The sequence below is a fragment of the Suillus plorans genome (assembly GCF_016647745.1).
Source record: "Suillus plorans strain S12 chromosome Unknown HD556scaffold_25, whole genome shotgun sequence".
In the NCBI taxonomy this organism is placed as follows: Eukaryota; Fungi; Basidiomycota; class Agaricomycetes; order Boletales; family Suillaceae; genus Suillus; species Suillus plorans.
In genome coordinates, this window is record NW_024537409.1 from 488,554 (window position 1) to 510,461 (window position 21,908).

General features: G+C 48.2%; 7 protein-coding genes across 7 annotated transcripts; 3 read left to right on the forward strand and 4 right to left on the reverse strand.

Annotated features, from left to right (window-relative positions):
- Nucleotides 1–582: 582 nt before the first annotated feature.
- On the reverse strand, nt 583–2,815 carry HD556DRAFT_1442869 (WD40-repeat-containing domain protein; the record flags this gene model as incomplete). Its single annotated transcript, XM_041306527.1, has 7 exons — nt 583–691; nt 741–913; nt 966–1,055; nt 1,389–1,430; nt 1,484–1,693; nt 1,746–1,763; nt 1,820–2,815. 7 exons carry the CDS (start codon nt 2,813–2,815, stop codon nt 583–585), a joined length of 1,638 nt encoding a protein of 545 aa, XP_041160792.1.
- A 2,904-nt stretch (nt 2,816–5,719) lies between these two features.
- On the reverse strand, nt 5,720–6,917 carry HD556DRAFT_423523 (uncharacterized protein). Its single transcript, XM_041310557.1, has 6 exons — nt 6,853–6,917; nt 6,688–6,801; nt 6,476–6,623; nt 6,100–6,309; nt 5,888–5,972; nt 5,720–5,834 (listed from the first exon to the last, which is right to left on the reverse strand). Exons 2-5 carry the CDS (start codon nt 6,720–6,722, stop codon nt 5,913–5,915), a joined length of 453 nt encoding a protein of 150 aa, XP_041160793.1. The 5' UTR covers nt 6,723–6,801; nt 6,853–6,917; the 3' UTR covers nt 5,720–5,834; nt 5,888–5,912.
- A 416-nt stretch (nt 6,918–7,333) lies between these two features.
- Nucleotides 7,334–7,794, forward strand: HD556DRAFT_1369383 (uncharacterized protein). Its single transcript, XM_041302887.1, has 2 exons — nt 7,334–7,405; nt 7,457–7,794. The coding sequence occupies exons 1-2, from the start codon at nt 7,373–7,375 to the stop codon at nt 7,577–7,579; spliced, it is 156 nt and encodes a 51-aa protein (XP_041160794.1). The 5' UTR covers nt 7,334–7,372; the 3' UTR covers nt 7,580–7,794.
- A 1,710-nt stretch (nt 7,795–9,504) lies between these two features.
- HD556DRAFT_1308032 (uncharacterized protein) lies at nt 9,505–12,441 on the reverse strand (the record flags this gene model as incomplete). The annotated part of the gene is made up of 6 exons (XM_041300080.1): nt 9,505–9,891; nt 9,953–10,105; nt 10,181–10,366; nt 10,421–10,687; nt 10,762–11,125; nt 11,204–12,441. The coding sequence occupies 6 exons, from the start codon at nt 12,439–12,441 to the stop codon at nt 9,505–9,507; spliced, it is 2,595 nt and encodes an 864-aa protein (XP_041160795.1).
- A 1,075-nt stretch (nt 12,442–13,516) lies between these two features.
- HD556DRAFT_1431948 (uncharacterized protein) lies at nt 13,517–17,267 on the forward strand (the record flags this gene model as incomplete). Its single annotated transcript, XM_041305071.1, has 11 exons — nt 13,517–14,045; nt 14,113–14,607; nt 14,636–14,884; nt 14,943–15,171; nt 15,227–15,359; nt 15,427–15,602; nt 15,664–15,760; nt 15,835–16,294; nt 16,347–16,544; nt 16,600–16,926; nt 16,954–17,267. The coding sequence occupies 11 exons, from the start codon at nt 13,517–13,519 to the stop codon at nt 17,265–17,267; spliced, it is 3,207 nt and encodes a 1,068-aa protein (XP_041160796.1).
- A 294-nt stretch (nt 17,268–17,561) lies between these two features.
- Nucleotides 17,562–18,547, reverse strand: HD556DRAFT_1527084 (uncharacterized protein; the record flags this gene model as incomplete). The annotated part of the gene is made up of 3 exons (XM_041309332.1): nt 18,475–18,547; nt 18,296–18,347; nt 17,562–18,246 (listed from the first exon to the last, which is right to left on the reverse strand). Exons 2-3 carry the CDS (start codon nt 18,310–18,312, stop codon nt 17,562–17,564), a joined length of 702 nt encoding a protein of 233 aa, XP_041160797.1. The 5' UTR covers nt 18,313–18,347; nt 18,475–18,547.
- A 419-nt stretch (nt 18,548–18,966) lies between these two features.
- On the forward strand, nt 18,967–19,547 carry HD556DRAFT_1369387 (uncharacterized protein; the record flags this gene model as incomplete). Its single annotated transcript, XM_041302888.1, is given in 6 exon segments — nt 18,967–19,064; nt 19,126–19,163; nt 19,196–19,328; nt 19,367–19,458; nt 19,472–19,485; nt 19,527–19,547. Coding segments are annotated over 2 exon segments (225 nt in total), but the record flags the coding sequence as incomplete, so codon positions are not given.
- Between the last annotated feature and the right edge of the window lie 2,361 nt (nt 19,548–21,908).

Here is a 21,908-nt window from a genome sequence, read left to right on the forward strand (position 1 = left end):
ATGATGTAGAAGCCATGACTACGTCTCCGCGAGTGAAACTGTGAAGTAGTCGAGTATGAACAAGTATTCTTTGGACACGTTGAACAATGCGCAGGTGAGGTCTCCTGGTGTCGATGTACTCTACGAGTATCGCTGTCAGTGAGTTGAAGAATAGGCCCCCTGGTGAAACCAACTGTCAGTTCATCCGCACTGGAATCCATACAAGGATTTAGTCATACCTTAGCAGAGAAGACGTTGGGGAGCGATGAATTCATTGTGAGGACAGCTGTTGGCCTTGAGCGCTTGAGCACCGCCTTGCACACGCCCCTTCTGCATGACAGCTGTGCACTGTTTCTCTTCGCTTCGGCTCAGAACCGGTCACTGCCTTGGGTATTATGTACATCATCAATTGATCTCCTTGTCCTATTACCCAACTTTATCGTCGCTCGTCTGTCGATTTCGCTTTGAACTTGGTGAGATCACTTTTCCTCATCTCACCACACCACTCGGAGTATGCGCCCATCCAAGGCTTTTTGGCTTCCCTACCAACCCACACAAACTTGCACCTCCCTTGCGGTATAATCATGAAGTGATCCAACCTGGTTATATCGGCGCTGTCTCAGTCTTCCGTGGCAGAGCTACTTCGACCAGGCGAGAGGGTCCTAAATTTGGTTGTGACACCGTTGCCAATTCAATGTCTTCGTGCTGGATCCTAAAAGACTGCGTTAGCGAGTGAATGTGTGAACGAATGTTTCATGTACCCAGGAGGAGGTAAGCTGACCGGATCAAGAACATTTTCATCCTCTTCGTCATCCTCGAGTTCATCATCATAGACTGACCGTGGTTCCTGGTTCTTCTCCTTTTTCTGGAACCAGTTGAGGCAAAAGAACAGAACAAATGGTCGGTTTCCGTCGTCTACACCGACCACATCAGCCTAGCGAATGACGCAGTCAGAACATGACCCAACAAAATTGTAGACAACAAACGTATGTAGCTTGTCCGAGAGGGACATCTACAACTTGCGCAGTTCCTTGTTTGGATTCACGCGCCTTTTGCTTCCCCTTGTCTGATGACAACTGAATAAAATTGAAAAAGGCCCTGCCACCAGGCAAGAGAGTCGATGGAGAGCTGTCTCTATGTGTGGCGTTTATGAAACGTTCACACTAGAGAGTCGATAGGTTTGAATCGTCTTAAGGTTCGAACAGGGTAACTGTCCTAACTAAGTGTTATTCAAGGGGGGGTGAAAATCAACTACCCTACAAGTAAATACGCGATGGCTTATATACTGAAGGGTAAGAAAGTCAGGGACTAAAGGAGAAAGAAACTAAATGAGTAACTAGAGAGAATGATAAAGCTAATATTTGGTTGCCATCGTCGACGTATCGTCGACGGCTTTTGACGAGCGTTACACTATGACAGCCATCAGGAGGTAAGGGTAATGTAGCAGGGAACTGCAGCGCAAGTGTTGAGCGAACTGCGAAATAAACAAGAGAAAGCAACATACATCTAAGGGATCACGAAGTTGATCCTTCCGACTTGGCTGTGATGCATTCGTGCGAAAAAAGCGAAGAAGTTTTCGGAGGCGAAGGAAAGTGGGCTGCTTTGGGTCTGTTTTAGGTGTAGGTCTCTGCGACATATGTAATGTAGATATTGGTGCTCTGCGATGCCCAGTAGGAGGAGGACGAGTTGTATCTGACTGCAACGATAGCGATGGCTGAGTGGGGTCATGAGTATAGGAATGAGATGCACACATGCAGGAGGATTACCTTTTTGCGTGCAATATTCTGGAAGGGAATGTTAGTATGTATGTGAGCAGGATGTGTTTGCAGAGAATACGTACACAAGCCTGAGCAAGGACGTCGGGTGGAATATCACAAATACAGATCTTGCAGTCGTCTTTGGTGATTGTCGTGTAAGCTAATTGGCGTGAGTCGGGCGAGAGGACGAGTCTAAGAAGGTTTTGAACGTTGAAGGAAGCGAGGAGTTGACGAGACTCGCAATCCCAGAGCTTGATGGTGTTGTCGAAGGAAGCACTAGCGAGGAGTGCATGGTCAAATGAAAGTGCTAGGCCAGTGACATCTTTGGTGTGCCCTTCAAAGGCAGCTCCAACAGTCTTCAACGTCGACGCGTCAAACTCGTAAATTGTTCTGGCATTGTCGTCCGTGGTGAAGCTGAAAGCAGCTATGATGATGTTGTTGTTGTTTGTCCAGAACATTGGCGCAGACGTCCCTCCTACTTCATATTCCCCCGCTCTGACATCCAATTTCTGCGATTCGACATCCCAGACCTCAATATACGTTCCCAGCCACGATTTGACTGCGAGTTTCTTCGAATCTGTGGATAATCGAACTGCACCCACCCAATCAATGCTCTTGAATGGACCAGCCACGAGTTTGCCAGTGCCCAGGTTCCATATCCGCGCTGTTTGATCGTCTGATCCACTCGCCAGCAGCTTGCTGTCCATGGAGATGTCAATGCATCTGATCCTCCGTGAGTGTCCTTTGAATGTTTTCACATTCCCCGTCTCAACCTCACAGGCTTTCAACTCGGCACTACTCCGATCTCCACCACCAGTGCTAGTGACAACCCATCGACCATCCCTTGATACCGCCACTGCTCTTACCTCATTCTCGCAAATACTCCGCGAATCCTCAATCTCCTTGCCCGCCTTCAGATCCCATTGCCGAGCGGTCTTGTCCTCGGATCCGCTGATCATTCGCTGACCGTCTGGAAAATAGGATATGGACTGGATCAAGTTTCCATGACCATTCAAGGTCATCGATGGTGTCAAATTCGACCTCATGGGAGCTGCCTTCGATGTCGGCGCGGAAGCCATGGCTGCGTCTCCGTCAGCCAAACTGTGAAGTAGTACGAGCAAAGTATTCTTTGGAAGCGTTCAAATTTGCAAAGGTGAGGTCTCCCGTTATCAGTGCACTGTATAACTGATGCTGGCAGTGATTTGAAGATAGGCCCCCTGATCGAGTCAAACATCAGTTCATCTGCGTTAGAAATACAGATGGGGATTTGGTGTTACTGAGAGGTTAGCGCTTTAGAAGCCAAGAACCGAGTTGAGGAGGGAATTCTTGAATGTGAGTGCAACTATTGGCCTTGGGCAACGCCTTGCATGTATATACCCTACTACATGGCAGCTGTGCATTCCACCCTGCATCATTGTATCCGCCGCACTTACTTTTCCTCACAGCCATGGTAGTCACTGCCAGCGCCAAGACTGTTTTCCTTTTCCCGCCCAACGAAGTGCAACAGACACAAGTACTCACTCAAACTTCATCGTTGCTCATTCATCGGTTTCGCTCTAGACATGTGAACGTTTACGAAGACCACCTTTCCTCATCCCATCATATCAGACTGTTCTGAGTACATGCACACACCACAATGCCAACGTTGTAGAACATCGTCTGGGACTCAGAAACATGCAGCTCAACTCGCCATCATCACATTAGTAAACCGGTGAGTCCTTGCTAGCGGTTATGCTGATTGCGGTGCTTCTAGCATATATATTGCTTTGAAATTTCGAAAACAGATCTTGCTGCACATCCACGATGGCACTTCGTTGATCGCTCTACGTATGAGACGCTGTTGGGCTACTGTGGGCGGAATGTTGAGAGTTCAGGGTCGTCATGAGCGGTGTTGGGGGGAAAGCGCACAGGTAAGTATTTATCTCGTACTTTGTACCTCGAATGCTCAGCCTCCTTCACCCAATCACGCAGTAGATCCCGCTCCCACTAATCCCACGTAGCCCTCTCCTATCACAATAGTTTTCCACCCCTACGCGATGCAGACATTCGCACGTGAAGAATGGGTAAGTTCCACGTCGATTCACGGGATGTTTTAGATTCTTGACTACTGGCTATCAGGTAATATTTACTGTGTCATTGGCTTCCAGCGCCATACATTCGGTAGTCGCCGAGAAATTCAACGTAACGCACCCTACAGGACTCATCGGTTCTCTGGTGGCGGCCCAAGTTCCATGCTGTCACGGTGGCATTAAATGTCGGGCAGGGTGCACTGGTATCCGTTCGTGTCGAATAAGTTCGCTCTAGTATGGTGGAGATGTTCTAGCACCAACATCGTTTCTATGAAGAGTTCGTAGGAAACTAAATACGCGACGGAAGTGGATGGTACTAGCAAGTAATGTTCACTCGCTTAGTTAGCACTTGTAAGTAAGAACATGATATTGAATTCATATCACTAGTAAATTTTGGTGTCCGGAGATGTACAAGATGATAAAAACACGATGGGAGAGAAAACAAAGTGTGCATGATATGATGATAATAACCCTACAATGCGGATAGATTTTGGGTAATGATAACAGATCCAATAAGATACATTTAAAATGCGAGAATGAGCTGGAGCATCCAATGCCGCCAAATAATATCAATACCAACAGAGAGTTTGTCATGAAAGTTATCATGAAAGGTATTACTACCAATCACGCAGAAGATTTCTACCCAAATTCTACCTGTCATCAATCCCACCCAGGCTTTTTCACCATTGTTTCCAACACGCACACAACGCAAACATCTCCTCACGTACTGCTCGAGAAAGATGCAACACCGAGCTGTACTGTAGACAAGACGGTAGAGTGTGGGCAAGGGAATAGTAGAGTTCTCACACGAGGATGAGTTGGATGGTGCGTTGAGGAATTGGAGAAAGGGTATGTTGGACGTCGATTGATAGGACGTATCCGTGACCACAGGCACCCAGGCAAATATATGCTGCGGCGTTGATTTGGACTTCTAGCTATGAACATTGGATGGCACAGAAATCCAGAAGCCATCAAAATAAGGAAGCAACGGATACCTTCGATCGGGATTGGTGCAGGCAGCAATGACTCAAGCATGCATGCATATACATTGGAGACGGAATTATGGAGGACACGTACGATGCAAGTATCAACCGTAAGCTGTCGGCCTGGGAACTCCTGGATGTCTTTCATTAATGCCCTCTCGTGTTTAGAATTTTGTGCATGCTCGATGAAGAACTCGTGGTTTTACCATTAACTATTCGCCTGTGAACAGCCCATGACAAACTCCGGTGACGACACAGTCCTACACATCAGAGACCGACTTGTTCCACTCAGACTGATGTATTGAAACAATGCTACCTGCATATCCGAGTCAATGTGCCGCGGCGTGTCATCTCATCGTATACTTCCACACCTTGATACAAATTTCTTGCGCAGGACCATAGAAAAATTGAATGTCAGAGGGAGTGTCCACCGGACGATGCATCATCGTACCATTGAACGAGCAATGTCCATCAAAAAAGGAGATATGAAAAGTCTGCCCGAAGATAACACATTGGCTTATCTATCACTGGCATCGAAGCTTCGCCGAGTGATCGGGGAATATGAAATGCCATTCTGGGTGGAGAATGAGCGCACGTCAACTGATGGCATGTGTAGATGCTTCAGGCTTCCTTTTTCAAAACCTTCCAGTCTGAAGTTGGAATATCTAAATTGTATCACCTGCCCGTCAAAGGAGAATGCAACAATATGCAATAAGTCGTGCTACACAAGTCGGTCATAAAAGCTGGCCTCTAAGTGGTCAAGTAACCGCAAGGCGAGATAGTCCTGCTTCAGGCTGTGACTGCCTAACTATCGTTCTCAAATCAATTTCTCCTTGCTGAATGCTAAAATACTGTGTTAGTGAATGGATTTTGTGAACGAATTGATTGATTTTACCCGGGAGGAGGCAGGGCAACTGTATCAAGAACATTTTCGTCCTCGAGTTGGTCGGCGGTGGTTGCACCTTCTTCTCTCTTTTCTGGGATCAGTTCAGGTAAAAGAAGTGAACAAATGGTCAGTTTCCGTCGTCCACACCGACCATATCAGCCTAGCGAATGACGCGGTCAGAACATGAACCTAACAAAATTGGAGATAACAGACATATGTAGCTTGTCCGAGAGGAACATCAACAACTTGTTCCTTGTTTGGATTCACGCGCCTTTTTCTTCCCCTTGTCTGATGACGACTGAATAAGGTTTAAAAAGGCCCTGCCACCAGGCAAGCGAGTCGATGGAGAGGAGGTAAGGGTAATGCAGGGAACAGCAGCGCAAGTGTTGAGTGAACTGTGAAATAAACAAGAGAAAGATACATACATCTAAGGGATCGTGGAATTGATCCTTCCGACCTGACTGTGATGCATTCGTGCAAGGAAAGCGAAGAAGTTTGCGAAGGCAAAGGAAAGTGGGCTGCTGCAGGACTGTTTTAGGTGGAAGTCTCTGCGACACAGATAAGGTAGATATTGGTGCTCTGCGATGGCCGGTAGGAGGACGACGAGTTGTATCTGACTTCAATGATACTGATGGCTGAGTGGGATCATAAGTAAAAGAATGAGATGCACAAATGCAGTAGATTACCTTTTGCGTGCAATATTCTGGAAGGGAGTGTTAGTATGTGAGGCAGGATATGTTTGCGGAGAATGCGTACACAAGCCTGAGCAAGGACGTCAGGTGGGATATCATAAATGCAGACCTTGCAGTCGTCTTTGGTGATTGTTGTGTAAGCTAATTGGCGTGAGTCGGGTGAGAGGATAAGTCGAAGAAGATCTTGAACGTTGAAGAAAGCGAGAAGTTGGTGAGACTCGCAATCCCAAAGTTTGATGGTGTTGTCAAAGGAAGCACTAGCGAGCAGTTGTTGTGGCGTAAGTCATGGTCACCTTGTTCGGCTTGGCACATTGGACATGCCTAGAATCTACGTCATTTTTCCTCATTCTAACCATCCCAGATTTCAAATTTCAAGTTCGAACTGCTCCCACCATTGATGGTACAGTACAGTTACGCATCAGTTGCAATTTTGTACTCTCAACGCTGTCAGCTGTATACCTCGTCAAAGAATATATCATAAAATACCTTGGTGCGTGACATACTGCATAGTACCAGCAACTGTATTGAATGTCCCGGACCATCAGACGTCTCATGAGCTATCATCGCCGGTGTTGGACTGAGGACGTGAGGCAAGTTCGTGTCACGGTGCTATACAGGAACGAAACCCAAACGACAGTGCTCATACCGGTATAGAAGATCAAGGGGTATTATCTGGGTGCACATCATTAAGCTAACTACCAGTCACAAACGTCTGCTGCCGGTCGCGCCATCCTAGTGGGGTCACCTGGGTTAACTTCAGTACTGAATAATCTCGCAGAGGTCGTCAGGCTCATGACAAAATAATTGGCTTTATCCAGGAAGCCAAGGATGAGGCCTGAGGCCTGAGGCCTGAGGCCTGAGGGAGGGGATGTTCTCATCAGAGGCACCGGTAAGGCAGATAGTATGACTCACCTGCGACTTTTCTCATGATCCTACAGGTGATGACTCCAAGGGCTACTTCATACAGCCTACCATCATTCTAACCAAAGATCTCGAATCAATCACCATGAAAGAAGACATCTTTGGTCTTGTCATCTCTGTAATGGTTTTTTGTTCGAAAATGCGCCCAGATGTACTAACATTTTTTCAGGTTTATGTATACGACGACGCGAATTATGAGAAGACTCTGGAACTCATCGATAACGCCTCGCCTTATGCACTGACTGGCTCTATGAGAGTCGCACTTAAGGTCTCTGCGATATGCCTTGACTGACCATCTCTTCTCCAGCTTTGCCACAGACTACAAAGCCCTTCTGACTCTCGCAAACGAACTACGCAACGCTGTTGGCAACGTCTATTACAACGAGGAATGCGCTGGCACGGTTGTGGGTCAACAACTCTTTGGACCAGCGAGTGGGACTAACGACAACCATATTCTACCGGTCCGTTTCGGCGAAAAGCATCAAGCAGAACTTCGTGGGCCCGGAGGACTTCTAATTAATACTTGCTTTCGAATAATTGATATCCACACGTTGTATCGATCAAAGAATCATATTGTTAGCTGTGTTCGATGAGAAACGTCTGTGAAGGACGAGTTTTAAGGTATCCTGAGGAACAAGGAAGAACACTAGAGCAGCAAATCTGATCGCGCCATCGTTGCTCTACGGTAATTGTGGTGCACATTAGATTTGGGTACCTTGTGCTATGCTATTGCTGAAGCGCCCAGTCCGCATGACTATAGCGAACAAATTCAAATTCAGGATAACAGATCCTGATCGAACATCCCAGATTTCAAATTTCAAGGCACATGGGGCCCCACCGATCATCGATGATCGATCGTTGCAAGCTTCTTCGAACTGTTCCCACCAAATCGACGCTCTTGAAAGTTTACCGGTATCTAGATATCCAAGTTCCATATCCGCATTGTTCCATCGTCTAATCTACTCACAAGCAACGTGTTGTCCATGGAGATATCAATGCAGGTGATCTCCCATTAGTGTCCTTCAAATGATCGTACAATCCCAGTTTCAACTTCACAGGCTTTCAGCTCGGCACTCTCCAAATCTCCACCACCAGCGACAACCCATTGACCATCCCTTGATACTGCCACTACCCGGGCCACACCATCCTCTCGCGAACCTACTGCGCTGCCTCAATCTCCGAACAATCATCAGATCTATCCGCTGATCATTCGCTGACCGTTTGGAAAATAGGACATATATTTAATCCATTCTCCGTAGCCCTTCAAAATCATTGATGGTGTCAGAATGGATTCCATGGTGGCTATTTTCCCAGCTGTAGAAGCTATGACTTACGTTTCTGCCAGTGAAACCGCGAAGTACGAACAACTATTCTTTGGATGCGTTCGACGATGCGAAGGCGAGGTCTCCTGGCGTCGATGTACTCTATGACTAACGCTGACACTGGTAGTGATGTTCCGGCCCGGCTTGGGCTCAAAGCCCCGGCTTAGGCTCGGCCTGGGGGGGCTTAGGCTCACCACATCAGGAAAAAGGGAATTTTTCTTAACAACACTTATGGTGACTTGAAGGTGATTCTAAGTAAGATTCAGTAGAATTCTGCTAAGTATGTCATTGCTTAAAACAAGTAGGGTCTTCCGATGAATATGACTTATTGTTACACTTATCAGCGCTTGACATAAGTACACAGTTAAGCAATGACATCAAGTGTGACTCGTCATGTCAGATTCTCTCAAAGACACATTGTAAGCTAAGTCAAAATAAGCAGACCAGAAGTAGAGGGATTCAGCTCTAAGCAGCCACATAGGTCCAAGTATATATTTATATTTTGTCTTTAAGGCTCCCAAGGTTACAAAATCAACGGTAAGTGTAGAATTCAGACAATAAAGCGGTGAGAATCATGTGTATTCATACCATGCAAAAAACATCCAAGCATATCTTTCAAGTTAAGACTCCCAAGTTCTACACAGTTGATAGGTAAGTGAACAATTCAAGCACTCACAAAACTGTTCAAGTCGGATGTATACCATTAAGATCGTGATCAAGACAAAGCGGTCAGGAAAAGCATCAATTCAAGTGGTGACTAAGACAAAATGCGAATGAAGACGGCCAAGCGAAGGAAATAAGCGTGATCATAAGAACTGCCAGAGTTGAATCAGGTCAGTAAGTGAATACAGCACTGGCAAGCAAACCACCGGCAGAATGACAAGAACAAATGTTACTACTCCACGTCAGAGCCATCCGAGTCTTCGGACCCAGACTCGGACTCCGAGATGTCCACGAGCTGGGCGCGTTCGTCGAAGTCTTCATCATCCACAGCGTCATCGACGGCTCTATCGTTGCCAGAACGATGGCTCTTCTTGGAAAATTCCTTCGCAGAAGTGATGATGGCTTGGAACTTCTCCTCTCGGAGGCTTTTCACGATCGACTTCACATATGAGCGCGTGGAAGAACCCCAGGTGACGTCATTGAAGCCCGTTTGGCGATTGGAGACTTTGCCGGTTGAGTGATTGAGCGTCTTCGGCAAGGGTATAGATTTGCCCTTGGCAGCGAGAACCATTTCGATGGTTATGGTACGAGTAGCGATAAGCGTCAATGCTCGTTCAACCTAGTAGTAGCAATGAGTGATCAGCGAGGTGTGATTAGAAAATAAAATAAAAATATATTACCGCAGCACATGACAGTGCTAGACCCCCAGCAGGATTCAAGTCTTCTTCCGGCTTGTCTAGTAGTCCATGTATCTTGCGAGCGCCGTTGATAGCAGTGAAGTGGGCGCCAAATGTTTGCACCACGAAGGCACCTTGATAAAGGCCGCGGAACTTCTGTATTGCATGTTAGTACTAGTGGCACAGCGACAATAACAGAGGCAATGAATAGAGATAGTGAGAAGCACGTACAGATTTATCATCACCGTTTGCCTTCTTGTACAAGAAGCGAAGCTTGTCCAGCGCGTAAGTAGCGAATTCGACACGATTATCATCGGAGTGCTTGAGTGTGTCCTGGGACTCGAGGTATGCGATGACGATTGCAATGGCTGCTGAGCCGATGAAGCTTCGATAGGAGTCAGCAACACGCTGGACAGTCTATAGTACCAGGTTGAAGTTAGTATTGCCATTGAAACATATGAACAGACTTACTATGAGATACACGGTGCTCGTGCTTGTGACTGTGCACGAGATGTTGGGGAAAATTGCGTCCCAGATCACCTGCAATTTCTGGCAGGCCAACTTGGGGGGAACCTCCCAGGGGTTAGCCAGAGTTGCAACGTATTGCATGTAAGTAGAAACAAAGACACGGCGCCAAAGCTTTTGTTCAACACCATCCGGGAGATCGTTGTTGCCAGGTTTCTTCGTGCGCTCGGCTTGACGAGCTGGGGGCTTGCCAGGCGAATCCTTGACGAGAGCCTGTACAATATGATGCGGTTATATTATAAGGTCAACAACTGACTTTAATGTTAAAAAAATAAGAAGACACTTACCGAACTTGAAACTCGTTTTTTCCCTTTGGGAGGGCTAGCAACTGCGGCCTCTCGTTCGAGACCCTGGGTCTCATCTTCATCTGAGAGTCCTCCGAGTCCATCATGGAGTTGCAGAGTATCTTGCTCTTTCGGTTCCTGCGTGATGGGGATAGCGTGAGAAATCAACACGTTTGCTGTCAACACCGAATTGGTGGATGAGCGAGTGCTGGCATTGGTCAGGGGGGGAAGGCGGCGTGAACTTGTGCTATTTTTGAATATGCTGGGCTGGCTGGTGGTGGCCTTAGTGGGCTTTGCATTTTTCGGGATGCTTGCTGCCCAATCGTTAATGCCAGTGGAAAAGTCCTTGCCATTGGGAGTCGAGTCACTGAGGAAAAAGTAATATAGAGTTGTTTCGTCGAGAGTGAGCTCAAGCATGATAAAGGGTAAGAAGAAAAGGGCTTACCTTTTCGAACTCGGCGGAATCCGTTTCTCATCAGAACGTGCTTGACGGCTAACGCTGATCTTCTTATCATCTGCCAGATCTGCCTTCCCCTTCCCCTTACCCTCCTTCTCCTTCTTCTGCTTCTGCTTCCCTTTGTCCTTCTTATCAACACGACCTGGAGCCCCAGCCATAGGAGTAGCACCGCGGTCATATTCACTCAAGATGGGCATGGTCCACTGAGGTGGCTGCCTTCCCGGAGGGTGACTGGTGATAGGTTCGTCCGAGTCGTTGTTCAAGCGAGCAGCCGGAACTGACTGTGCTGATTTTTTACTGGTGGCCTTCTTAGATGCCTTCGTTGAAGGCCGATCAACGACCATAGCATCGTCATCCTGCTGAACAGATGCTGGCTGTTTGCTGGGAGCTTTCTTCGGCGTTGCGTCGACAACAAGGATGTCCGAGTCGTCTGAGTCGTTCGAGTCGTCGGAATTGAGGCTGATTGTGCTGTGAGGTGCGGTTTTCTTCCTATCTGCAGCCTTACTCTTCCCTGACATATGAGTTTGCTGGACCGCTTTGATAGCATCTCGTACAGAACTCTTCGTCACCTTCCCTGCCTTCTTCCCGCTAACTTTCGTCTTTTTCCTGGGTGGCGACGACGGCATTGCACTATCAGACCCATCTGCGTCTATGTCCGAGGTCACCGTGCCTGAATGTTGGGTTGGATCGGGGTTGAAGGCGCTACTATCAGCAGCCGCATCATCCATCTCAGCAGCCACATCATCCATCTCAGCATCCGACAGAAACCCGTTGTCCTCCGCAGCGGGAGTCTGTACAATTACCTTCTGCTTGCGAGGAATTGGCTTTGGCCTTGGCCTTGGTACCGAAGGTGCAGCTTGTGCATCACTCATCTCGGCATCTGAAGGAGGCGTAACCTTCTTGGTAGCGGGAGGCGTAACCTTCTTCTTGGTAGCAGGAGGCGCCACAACAGCCTTCCTCTTGCTTGGGATTGGCTTTGGCTTGGGCGGCGCAGCCCGCGGTGTAGCATCGGTCACCACATCCTGGTCCGCCTGGTTCTTCTCATATTTAGCAACACGTTTGATGCTAGCTCTCTTGGTGCGTTCTTTCTCTTCTTTAGCATCTAACTTAGACTGACGCTCAGCAGCTACTTCTTCTGCAGTACGGCGTTTCTTCTTCGGGGTTATGTCTGGGATACCCGGATGCTGAGTTGCATTTTTTGCACGGGTGACACGTCGAGTAGACATAGCAGGAGTAGATGGGGGCGAGCTTGCAGGACACAAAGGCTTTATCAAGAAGACGCGTTTACAAGTAAGATGTTCGAATCGGGACTTCAATGTAATTTGACTTGCTAATTTGCCACGCCTCAACAGCACGCTCTTCGGCCTGAGTGCCCGAGTTCCATTCCTTCATATCTCCACGCCTTCGACCATATATTTCTACTTATCGATGTCGAATTCTTTCCGAACTTGCCAGGGCTTGAAGGAGACGACAATCACCGACTATCAACATCGGTACCAACAATTCAAATCTTCATTGGTGACCAACATCCTAGTACCAGTAATGTTTCCTCTAGCTCCTAGTAAACTGTGGTGCGCTGACTGCTGTATTATAGATGCTACTATGTTTGCCGCGACTCCCTGCCTCAGAAGATTGGAAGGATCAGGCGCACCTTGTGTGTGTTTAGACTTGAGGGGGGGGGAGTCTCACTTCTGTGGCCTTCGCATGTCAAACGCATTCCGTCATGCTCTTGGCCTTCCTCTCATCAAGGTGGACGATTGTGATATGCTTAACTTGAATGGTGAGGTTTCCGTTTAATGTCCGGTTGGTAACTGCGGTGCGCTGACTGCTGTGTTATAGATGCTATGTTTGCCGCAACTCCCTGCTTCAGAAGATTGGAAGGATCAGGCGCACCTTGTGTGTGTTTAGACTTGAGAGGGGGGGGGGAGTCTCATGTCTGTGGCCTTCACATGTCAAACGCATTCCGTCATGCTCTTGGCCTTCCTCTCATCAAGATAGGTGATCATCTTCGCATGTCAAACGCATTCCATCATGCTCTCGGCGGTGGCTGGAAGTTATTCATGGGCGCGCCTTGCATCAACCCTGAACACATCGTGTTGTGTGGCTGGAAGTTATTCATGGGCGCACCTTGCATCAACCCTGGGCAGATCATGTTACCATTGGCTACTTGTAAGTACTCGCATGCATGATGTTCTCCTGCGCATTTACCAGGCCTTGTATAAAGTCAACTCGAAGTTACACCTCCGACGCCAGACTCATGGGCCCCATTCGAGTCTACAATACCATCGGCACTATCTTATGATGCGGGCCAATGGCAACCTTCGTGCGCACAATATACACAACCTTGGCCGCCCTCAACCCACGCTACCATGCCTAGTGACGGGCTGTATCCGCCGTTTTTACAACAGGTCAGGGCGCACCACTCATATGCAATCCCAGCATCCACTGGCATCTGAAGAACCCGACATCCCGTCATCACACCATTCCTCCTCCGAGTCGAGTTCACGACGTTCCCAGTCATCCCGACCTGGCACCGGACATGCTGCAACAAGCTCAGCACGCATGCATTCACGCAGCCCAACTCAGACTAGTGCAGGTGACGAACAACTTGAAGCACCTGGGAGTCGCGACGATCAAATGGAGTTTGACTTGCCAGAGCCGGATGGACGTGGGTATGGCTTTCATGATGATGCTGCCAATGAGGCAGGTATGAACAGCTCAGATCAACGCCCTTCAAGTGGTGCTGGTTCCATTGGCCAGGCGAGTCGAGATGGTAGTGTTCCTCTTCAAGTTCCTGGTGTTACCAGAACATATCATCCTAATATCAATGGTGCGTGTTAATTTCACTTGACGCTCATCCAAACTTGTGCTCACTGTATACTCTTCTCCATATGAAGGGAGAATTTGCGACGAACACGGAGATGACATACCACCGAATACTCCGCCACCTCCGCGTCCATCAAATCGTGGACCAGACAACTGGACACCATATGCTAATCGAGTCGAATTCGAAGTCGCAGACTTCCTCTACCGTCGCAACCAGATGTCAGGGGGCGATATTGACTTTATATTCAACCTGTGGGCCGCCTCATTAGCGGCTCATGGCGAAACACCGCCCTTCGCAAACCACGTTGAGATGTACAACGTCATTGATTCGACGCCTCTAGGTGACGTCGCCTGGCAGAGTTTTAGCTCTGAATATAATGGTGCTCTACCTGAAGGTGACATTCCGACATGGATGACATCCGAGTATGATGTGTGGTTCCGAGATCCTCGGATCCTCGTGCACAACATTCTCTCCAACCCAGACTTCGAAGGCGAATTCGACTACGCTCCGCTACAGGAGTATGATACCAGCAACGGAGCACATCGCTTTCAGGACTTTATGTCCGGTGATTGGTGTTGGAAGCAGGCCGTAAGCCATTTTTCATCCTTTTTCCAATTTTCTCATCTCTCACAATTCACAGGATTTGATTGCCGAGGATCCCAATACAATTGGATCTATGTTCGTTCCAATAATCCTTGGCAGCGACAAGACTACTGTCTCCGTCGCTACTGGACACAACCAGTACTGGCCAGTTTATATGTCGATCGGCAACATCCGCAACAACGTGCGACGTGCACACCGCAACGGTGTTGTATTGCTGGGCTTCCTAGCCATCCCGACAAGTACGTGTTTCAATTTGATGTTGTCTGTTGCTGGCGCTAATTAGATGCATATATTTAGCTGACAAGGAGTCCGCCAAAGACGCACACTTTCGAAAATTCCGCCGTCAGCTTCTCCACTCATCGCTGGCGAAGATGCTGGAATCCCTCAAACCAGGTATGACAACACCCGAGGTTGTACGCTCCCCCGATGGTCATTTTCGACGTGCGGTGTATGGCCTTGGACCATATATCGCCGATTATCCCGAGCAAGCATTGCTCGCTTGCATCGTTCAAAACTGGTGCCCAAAGTATGTATTTCTTCATGTTATGCTAGTACTGTCTACTTACTACACATCCATCCAGATGTACTGCTCCGGCTGATGGTCTTGACAATGGTACCTATGGTCGGCGTTCCCGCGACCATACCGAAGTCTTGGTGGAGGAATTCGAGTTAGGTGTGCTATGGGACGAATATGGACTTGTAGGAGACATCGTGGTTTGTACCTTCATTATTGTAGTCATTGTGCGAGCTGACAAATTACAATATACTATGTGTTCTACAGCCATTCACTAACTATTTCCCGCGAGCCGACATTCACGAACTCCTCTCCCCCGACATTTTACATCAGCTGATAAAGGGTGCGTTCAAGGACCATATCGTCACCTGGGTCCACAAATACATTAAGGCTCGGTACTCGGAAAACGAGGCGAATATAATATTAGATGATATTGATCACCGGTAAGTCCAATTTTCAACATGCTGGGTTGCAATGACTGGTATTGACGCACTCTACAACTAGTATTGCTCTTGCTCCCTCATTTGCGGGCCTTCGACGATTCCCGGAGGGAAGGGGCTTCAAACAGTGGACGGGAGATGATTCAAAAGCACTTATGAAGGTACGTTCGAGTCGATGAACGGGTGTTCCATCATCACGAGTAGTGTTGACTAACGTGTATTCTTACTACTATAGGTGTATATACCTGCGATTGAAGGCCACGTACCTCCGGAGATGGTGCTGACTTTGCAAGCATTAATTGATTTTGTGTACATCGCGCGGCGCAATATCATCGACTCCAACAGCCTCAATGCGTTGGATGATGCACTCGAGCGTTTCCACAGGCACCGCGAAATATTTGAAACATCTGGTGTTCGCCCTAATGGATTCAACCTCCCTCGACAACACTCGCTTATCCACTACCACAAAATGATCCGATCGTTTGGCGCACCAAACGGACTCTGTTCTTCCATCACGGAATCTAAACATATCAAGGCTGTCAAGGAGCCGTGGCGACGGTCCAGTCGGTTCGAAGCCCTCAATCAGATGTTACTGACAAATCAACGTCTAGATAAGTTAGCGGCGTCTCGTATTGACTTTGCTAGCCGTGGGATGCTAACAGGAACATGTCTATCATATATCCTTGATAAACTCGGTACGTCTACTAGCATTTGACCACTAATATTACTAACACAAATCACACACAGGGCTAAACGCTCCAGTGCACAATGCAGAAGCCATTCAAGTCCGGCTCGAGGACGAGCCGATTGACATTCCCCATCTCGGACGCAACAATCACGTGAATGCCGACTTGGAGGCTGATGCAGACCAAGATGCTGAGCTCGAGGGTGACGCTGTTGCTGGACCGACGGTGATAGCTCATGTAGACTTGGCGAAGAAATCTGGTGAGTGGAGTAGTACATTTACCTGGCGTGCTTTTTACTTACAACAAATTTTTAGCAAAACGGATCTACGCAGACCTCCTCGCAGATCAAATTGGTGAACCGGAACTCACCACTCATATTCAGCAATTTTTACATGACCAGCTCCATTGTTCTGACTCCAACTCAGAAGCCTCCGAGTCTGGCGCTGGCTCGTCCAGTGCCCTTCCCGAACTACATGAAAAAATAACTCTGTATACATCTGCCATTGCCACCTTCTTCGCTCCCAGTGATGTCTCAGGCATCGGCGGTATGCGCTACGAGCGAATTCGTGCCGTGGATACCTGGAGGAACGGCCCTGGTCGATATGACTGTGTTTTCATTAGTACTGATCCCACTGTCGAGGGTATGCGTGGCTTCGATATCGCTCAAGTAAGGCTTTTCTTTTCATTTAAACACAATGGTGTACATTACCCTTGTGCATTTGTGCATTGGTTCAAACACGTGCACGACTCACCAGATGAGAACACAGGAATGTGGGTAGTAGAGCCTGAAACCCGCGAGGATGGGACACGATTTGCCTCTGTCATTCACCTTGACTGCATTTTTCGTGCAGCACACCTTATGCCTGTATTTGGGCATGAATTTGTACCTACTTATCTCTCTTACACACAGACCCTTGATGCTTTCCGCACTTACTATGTAAATAAATACATTGACCATCAGGCATTTGAGATTGCCTGGTGACTTGATACTGACTTATTCTTATTGGCTGGATAATGCTACCATTAGGACTACATATTATATACTTTGTCGGCTTAGGAAGTACTTCGCATAGCGCCTATTGACTTAGTTACATCGCAGCATGGTGTTGATTACTTATAAATAAACTTCTTACTTGAACACGCTTTTCTGCAGCCTCCGTGCTGAATTTTGGCCATTCATTACTTACTATTATTGTGTTTCCTTTGTGAACAATCCTCCAAGCAGAAATTAAGTTGAAATGATTTGCTTTGACAACTTAGTGAACTTAACGTCGAATTAAGTCTCTGTAAGTGAGGTAAGATGGCTAAGACTTTTTCCCTTTTTCCTGATGCAGATTTCAAGCCTGAGCCGTGAGCCCAAGCCGGCCCAAAGCTGGGGCTTAGGCCCGTGCAAGCCGCGGCCCAAACCGATGTCCGAGCTCCACCATGCTGTTCCCAACACCACGAACACCATGCGCAAACACCCAGCACACGTCAGCAACTGCTGACGTGGCTCAGACGAATACGGACGATGGACGAGAGCAGGTGAAGGGAAGAAGACAAGGAGGAGAACGTTCGGACAGGGATGGAAGGGTGTGTGGAGGAGTGGCGTAAGAAGTGATATAGGCCGGAAGACAGCTGTTGAACTTGGAAGGTTGTCCGACCCAGTCGAGGATGGTGATGTCTGTAGGTGGACATGGACACTGAAGATACCAAATAATGAATACGCGACGACTTCTTGCAATGTGGTGACGCGAGATGACGCCCATTGAAGTCTCCGTCGAGCGTCGCTCATCCCAGGACGAAAGGAGATCAGACGTGCGTATGTAGTTGAAGTTGAGAGGAATCGCTGTCGACGTCCAAACCCTCCGAGTCGAACGTTGCCGATGAGACCGAAGGCGAGGAACGACATGGTGAATAGATCGTCCGAGCGCAAGGGAAAAGAGGCGCAGGGACGAGAGATGTGACGTTGGGGCCGAAATCTTCCAAGTATCAATGTTTCGTTTCAATATAGATTAGAAAAGGACTTACCGTATAAAAGGCAGCATCCAGCCACCCGAGCGTCTCAGTTCTGACCAAGATACTGAGACGTGAGTTAGCTTTTACTTTACACTTCGAGTAGCCGTACTGATGCGACGTAGGAGACTTACCTGTTAGGTACATACGTCGTCAATAAAGAGTTCTGACCAAGATACTGAGATGAGACTTACCTGTTAGATCCTGCTGCGCCTTTACGAGTTCTAGAATCGCGTCATAGTAAGAGTCAGTAATGAGAAAATGCCAAACACATACTTGTGGGGCGTGACCACTGACGTGACAAGGTGTCATATACTCTATGTACCAAAGCCGCGGCTTGGGCCGCCGGCTTAGGCTTTTCTAAATTCAAGCCCAGGCCTACGCCCTGCTCAGGCCGTGACTTAGGCCTGGGCTAGGCCCGGCCTATTTGGGCCCGGCTTGGGCCGGCCCAGGGCTTCAAGCCGGGCCTTGCACATCACTAGCTGACAGTGATTTGAAGAACAGGCCCCCTTGTAAAGACAGTTTATCCGTACTGAAGTCTAAATGAGATTTCGGTGTTCCCGAGAAGTTGGCAGTGAAGACGTTGGAGAGCGATGAATTTCTGAATGTGAGAACAGCTGGTGGCCGTCTTGGGGCCAGGTGAAATTGACGCGGCCCTGCCGCGCCTGCCGCGGTCGTGACGCGCCTGTGACGCGGCACTGTAACAAATTCCTATGTACAGATCATGTTTGCACAACTTCATATCGCATTCCAAACACTTTGAATCATCGTTAATGATCAACATATGAGTGTCTGCCTGCGTACAGGCTCCATAGTGCTGTATTCACCTCTCACCAAATTTACAGTGCTTGCCCTCTGCGTTCATACTACTAGTATGTATCTTGCGCGTCAGTCCTATATTTAATTCGTTCATCTATGTTGGTTTTCAGACGCAGTGTCAAATGTTGTCTCACTGCGTCAACCCTCGATCTCACCCTGCCAAGTTCGATCCACTCTCTATACCCTACACCACCACGTCAAGCCCCAACCATGGCATGTCAGAAGCCTCGTTTAGGCTGCATCAAGCACCACTCAAACCACGACAAGTTCTCCCAAATATCTTCGCAGTCTCTGTACTGATATCAACATCCACACTCTATGCCGCGTCAAGGCCTACTACAGTGCCGCGTCAATGCCGCGTCAAACCTCCTCCATGCCGCGTCAGTGCTGCGTCAGATGCGTGTCACGCCGCGTCAAACCTCGTCACTGCCGCGTCACCCGCGCGTCACGCCGCGTCAAACTTCATTCATGCCGCGTCACAAGTAGCACATGCCGCGTCAGACCTCACCACCTCAACTGTTACACTGTCCATATAACTTAGGTATATTTCATTTTAGATCTGTCATAATAATTGATGTTCTAACAGTGTTCATCCTGACAGAATTAGACGTCGTACACTGTAATTGTCCATAGGCAGTAATAAATTTATTTTATTAAGGTTTTGTCTCCTCTGGGCTCGAGAAGAAACCCTTATTATCGCGCTCTTGTAAATTGTATCATGGCCTTTGTGAGTACTTTGAAATACGGAGTAAACTTGTTATAACCATCTTTTAAAAATTAATCAAACATATATTCATCTTCTTCTATCCCAACAAGACAGAGAATCAAAATTATCCAGATCGGCCGGGTCCGCTGCTGAGTTTTGGGGACCTCATACCCTGCTATAGCCGTTCAGGTGCGTCATCCGACATATTCTCCTTGTGAACTCAGATGTGACAAATAGACCCGTTAAACGTTGATGTGCTCCACAGGCTCGAAGGGTCCAGAGAGGGAGGAAAAGAAAATAGTGTTGAGATCCGACGAATCCGAAGGAGAGAAGGCCGAAGGAGGAAGAGCCGAGAGGGAGATGGACCAACCGGCCGAAGAATAGAGCCAGAGGAGAGGACACCAAGTGCGAGCGCATCCAAACGGAGAATGAGGTCGACGTGTCGTGGCCAACTCGTGCGCTGTCCATCTTTTAGTTTAGCTTAGCGTAAATTACTGTACCTGGGAGACTCACCTTATAAGCCTAGGTACCCGCATCCAAACATCTCAGTTTCAACTCGAATACTGAGATGTAAGTTAGTATTTTCGTAACGTTCGACTCGAGGTCTAACATTATATTTAGTGATGTTCCGGCCCGGCTTGGCTCGCAAGCCCCGGCTTCGGCCTGGCTTCAGACGGCTTGGGCTTTCAGAAATCACAAGCCAGGCCAAAGCCCTCGACAAGGGCTTGGCTCTGGCCCGGCCCGGCCTGAGCCACGGCCTGTGTATGAAAATGAGTAGCAAATGACATTGATGATTGATAGGTACTAGATAAAACAAAAATCAAATGATATCTATGTCGTCCTCGTCATCCACCAGCAGCAAGACATCCCAACCATCTTCGTCGTCACCCTCACTCGTCATGCTGTCATTAGCATCCGGCTCAACATCAAATTCGTCGGCTTTGAGTTCAGTGGATGATGATGGACCAGGTGGGCGGAAAAGGAGGTCATGACGAATGGCGCACTTAACACATTGCAGCGCCTCGATGATATCGCATTTGAGGCGATTACGGCGCTTACTGATAGTGATACCCCCCTGTGAGAATGCGCGTTCGCTCGAAACAGATGTCGCCATAATGGACAGATAGTCCTGAGCGATGGAGGACCACACTGGTCCGTATCTGTGTGCGTTCATCTACCATGAAGTACATCAGTAATGACAGACGAACTAGAATGAAATATTATATATGTACCCCCCACCATTTGACCATGCTTGTTCCGGAAGGCAGTTTTGCCTCGACAGTGTCAAGATAAAGTCTGAAATCAGCGTACCAGCGATGGCAGGGCGACGCAGAAGACGAATGCAAAAATAGATGGAAACGCAATACATAGTACATAATACTACCCTAAAAGCCCTGGCCTGGGCCGCCGGCTTAGGCTTCGCAAAATCATGGGCCAGGCCCAAGCCCTACGCAAGCCGTGAATTTGGCTTGGCTAGGCCCGGCTCAATGGGGGCCGGCTTTGGCTGGCCCACGGCCCAAAGCCGGGCCATGCACATCACTAGTTATATTAGATTCGTACCTTTGTGTCTAGGTACAACGTTTGTTAATCTGAGTTTCAACTCGAATACTGAGATATTCGTACCTTTGTGTCTAGCTGCGCGTGACCGTCTCACTATACTCTCAATAGGTTATGAGCCCTGCCCCGGTCTAGTGGTGCCGAAGTCCGGTTCGGTTCGGTTCTTAGGCCTCTAAATGCGAACGCCGAACTGAACCATCGGTCGCGTTCAGGCAAGGAGGACGAACGCTGGACCGGACGCTGATGAACGCGTTCACAAGCGTTCGGTTTGAGTTCAGAACGCGTTCGAACGCTCGAACGCTACATATAAATTGACAAAAATTGCAAGAAATACATGAACAGTAAATGAGTAGCTAAATTTCGTCCATGGCAGAGTGTTCGTGAGCAGCAGCAAACTCAGCTTGAACCGTTGCGGAAATATGGCCTTGACGGTACCCACTTTTCAACAGCTGTAGGGCCTCAAATGTTGTTGGCAACAACCGATTACGGCGCGTGGTCCCAGTGATGCCGCCACTCGAAAACGCTCGTTCAGATGCGACGGCAGAG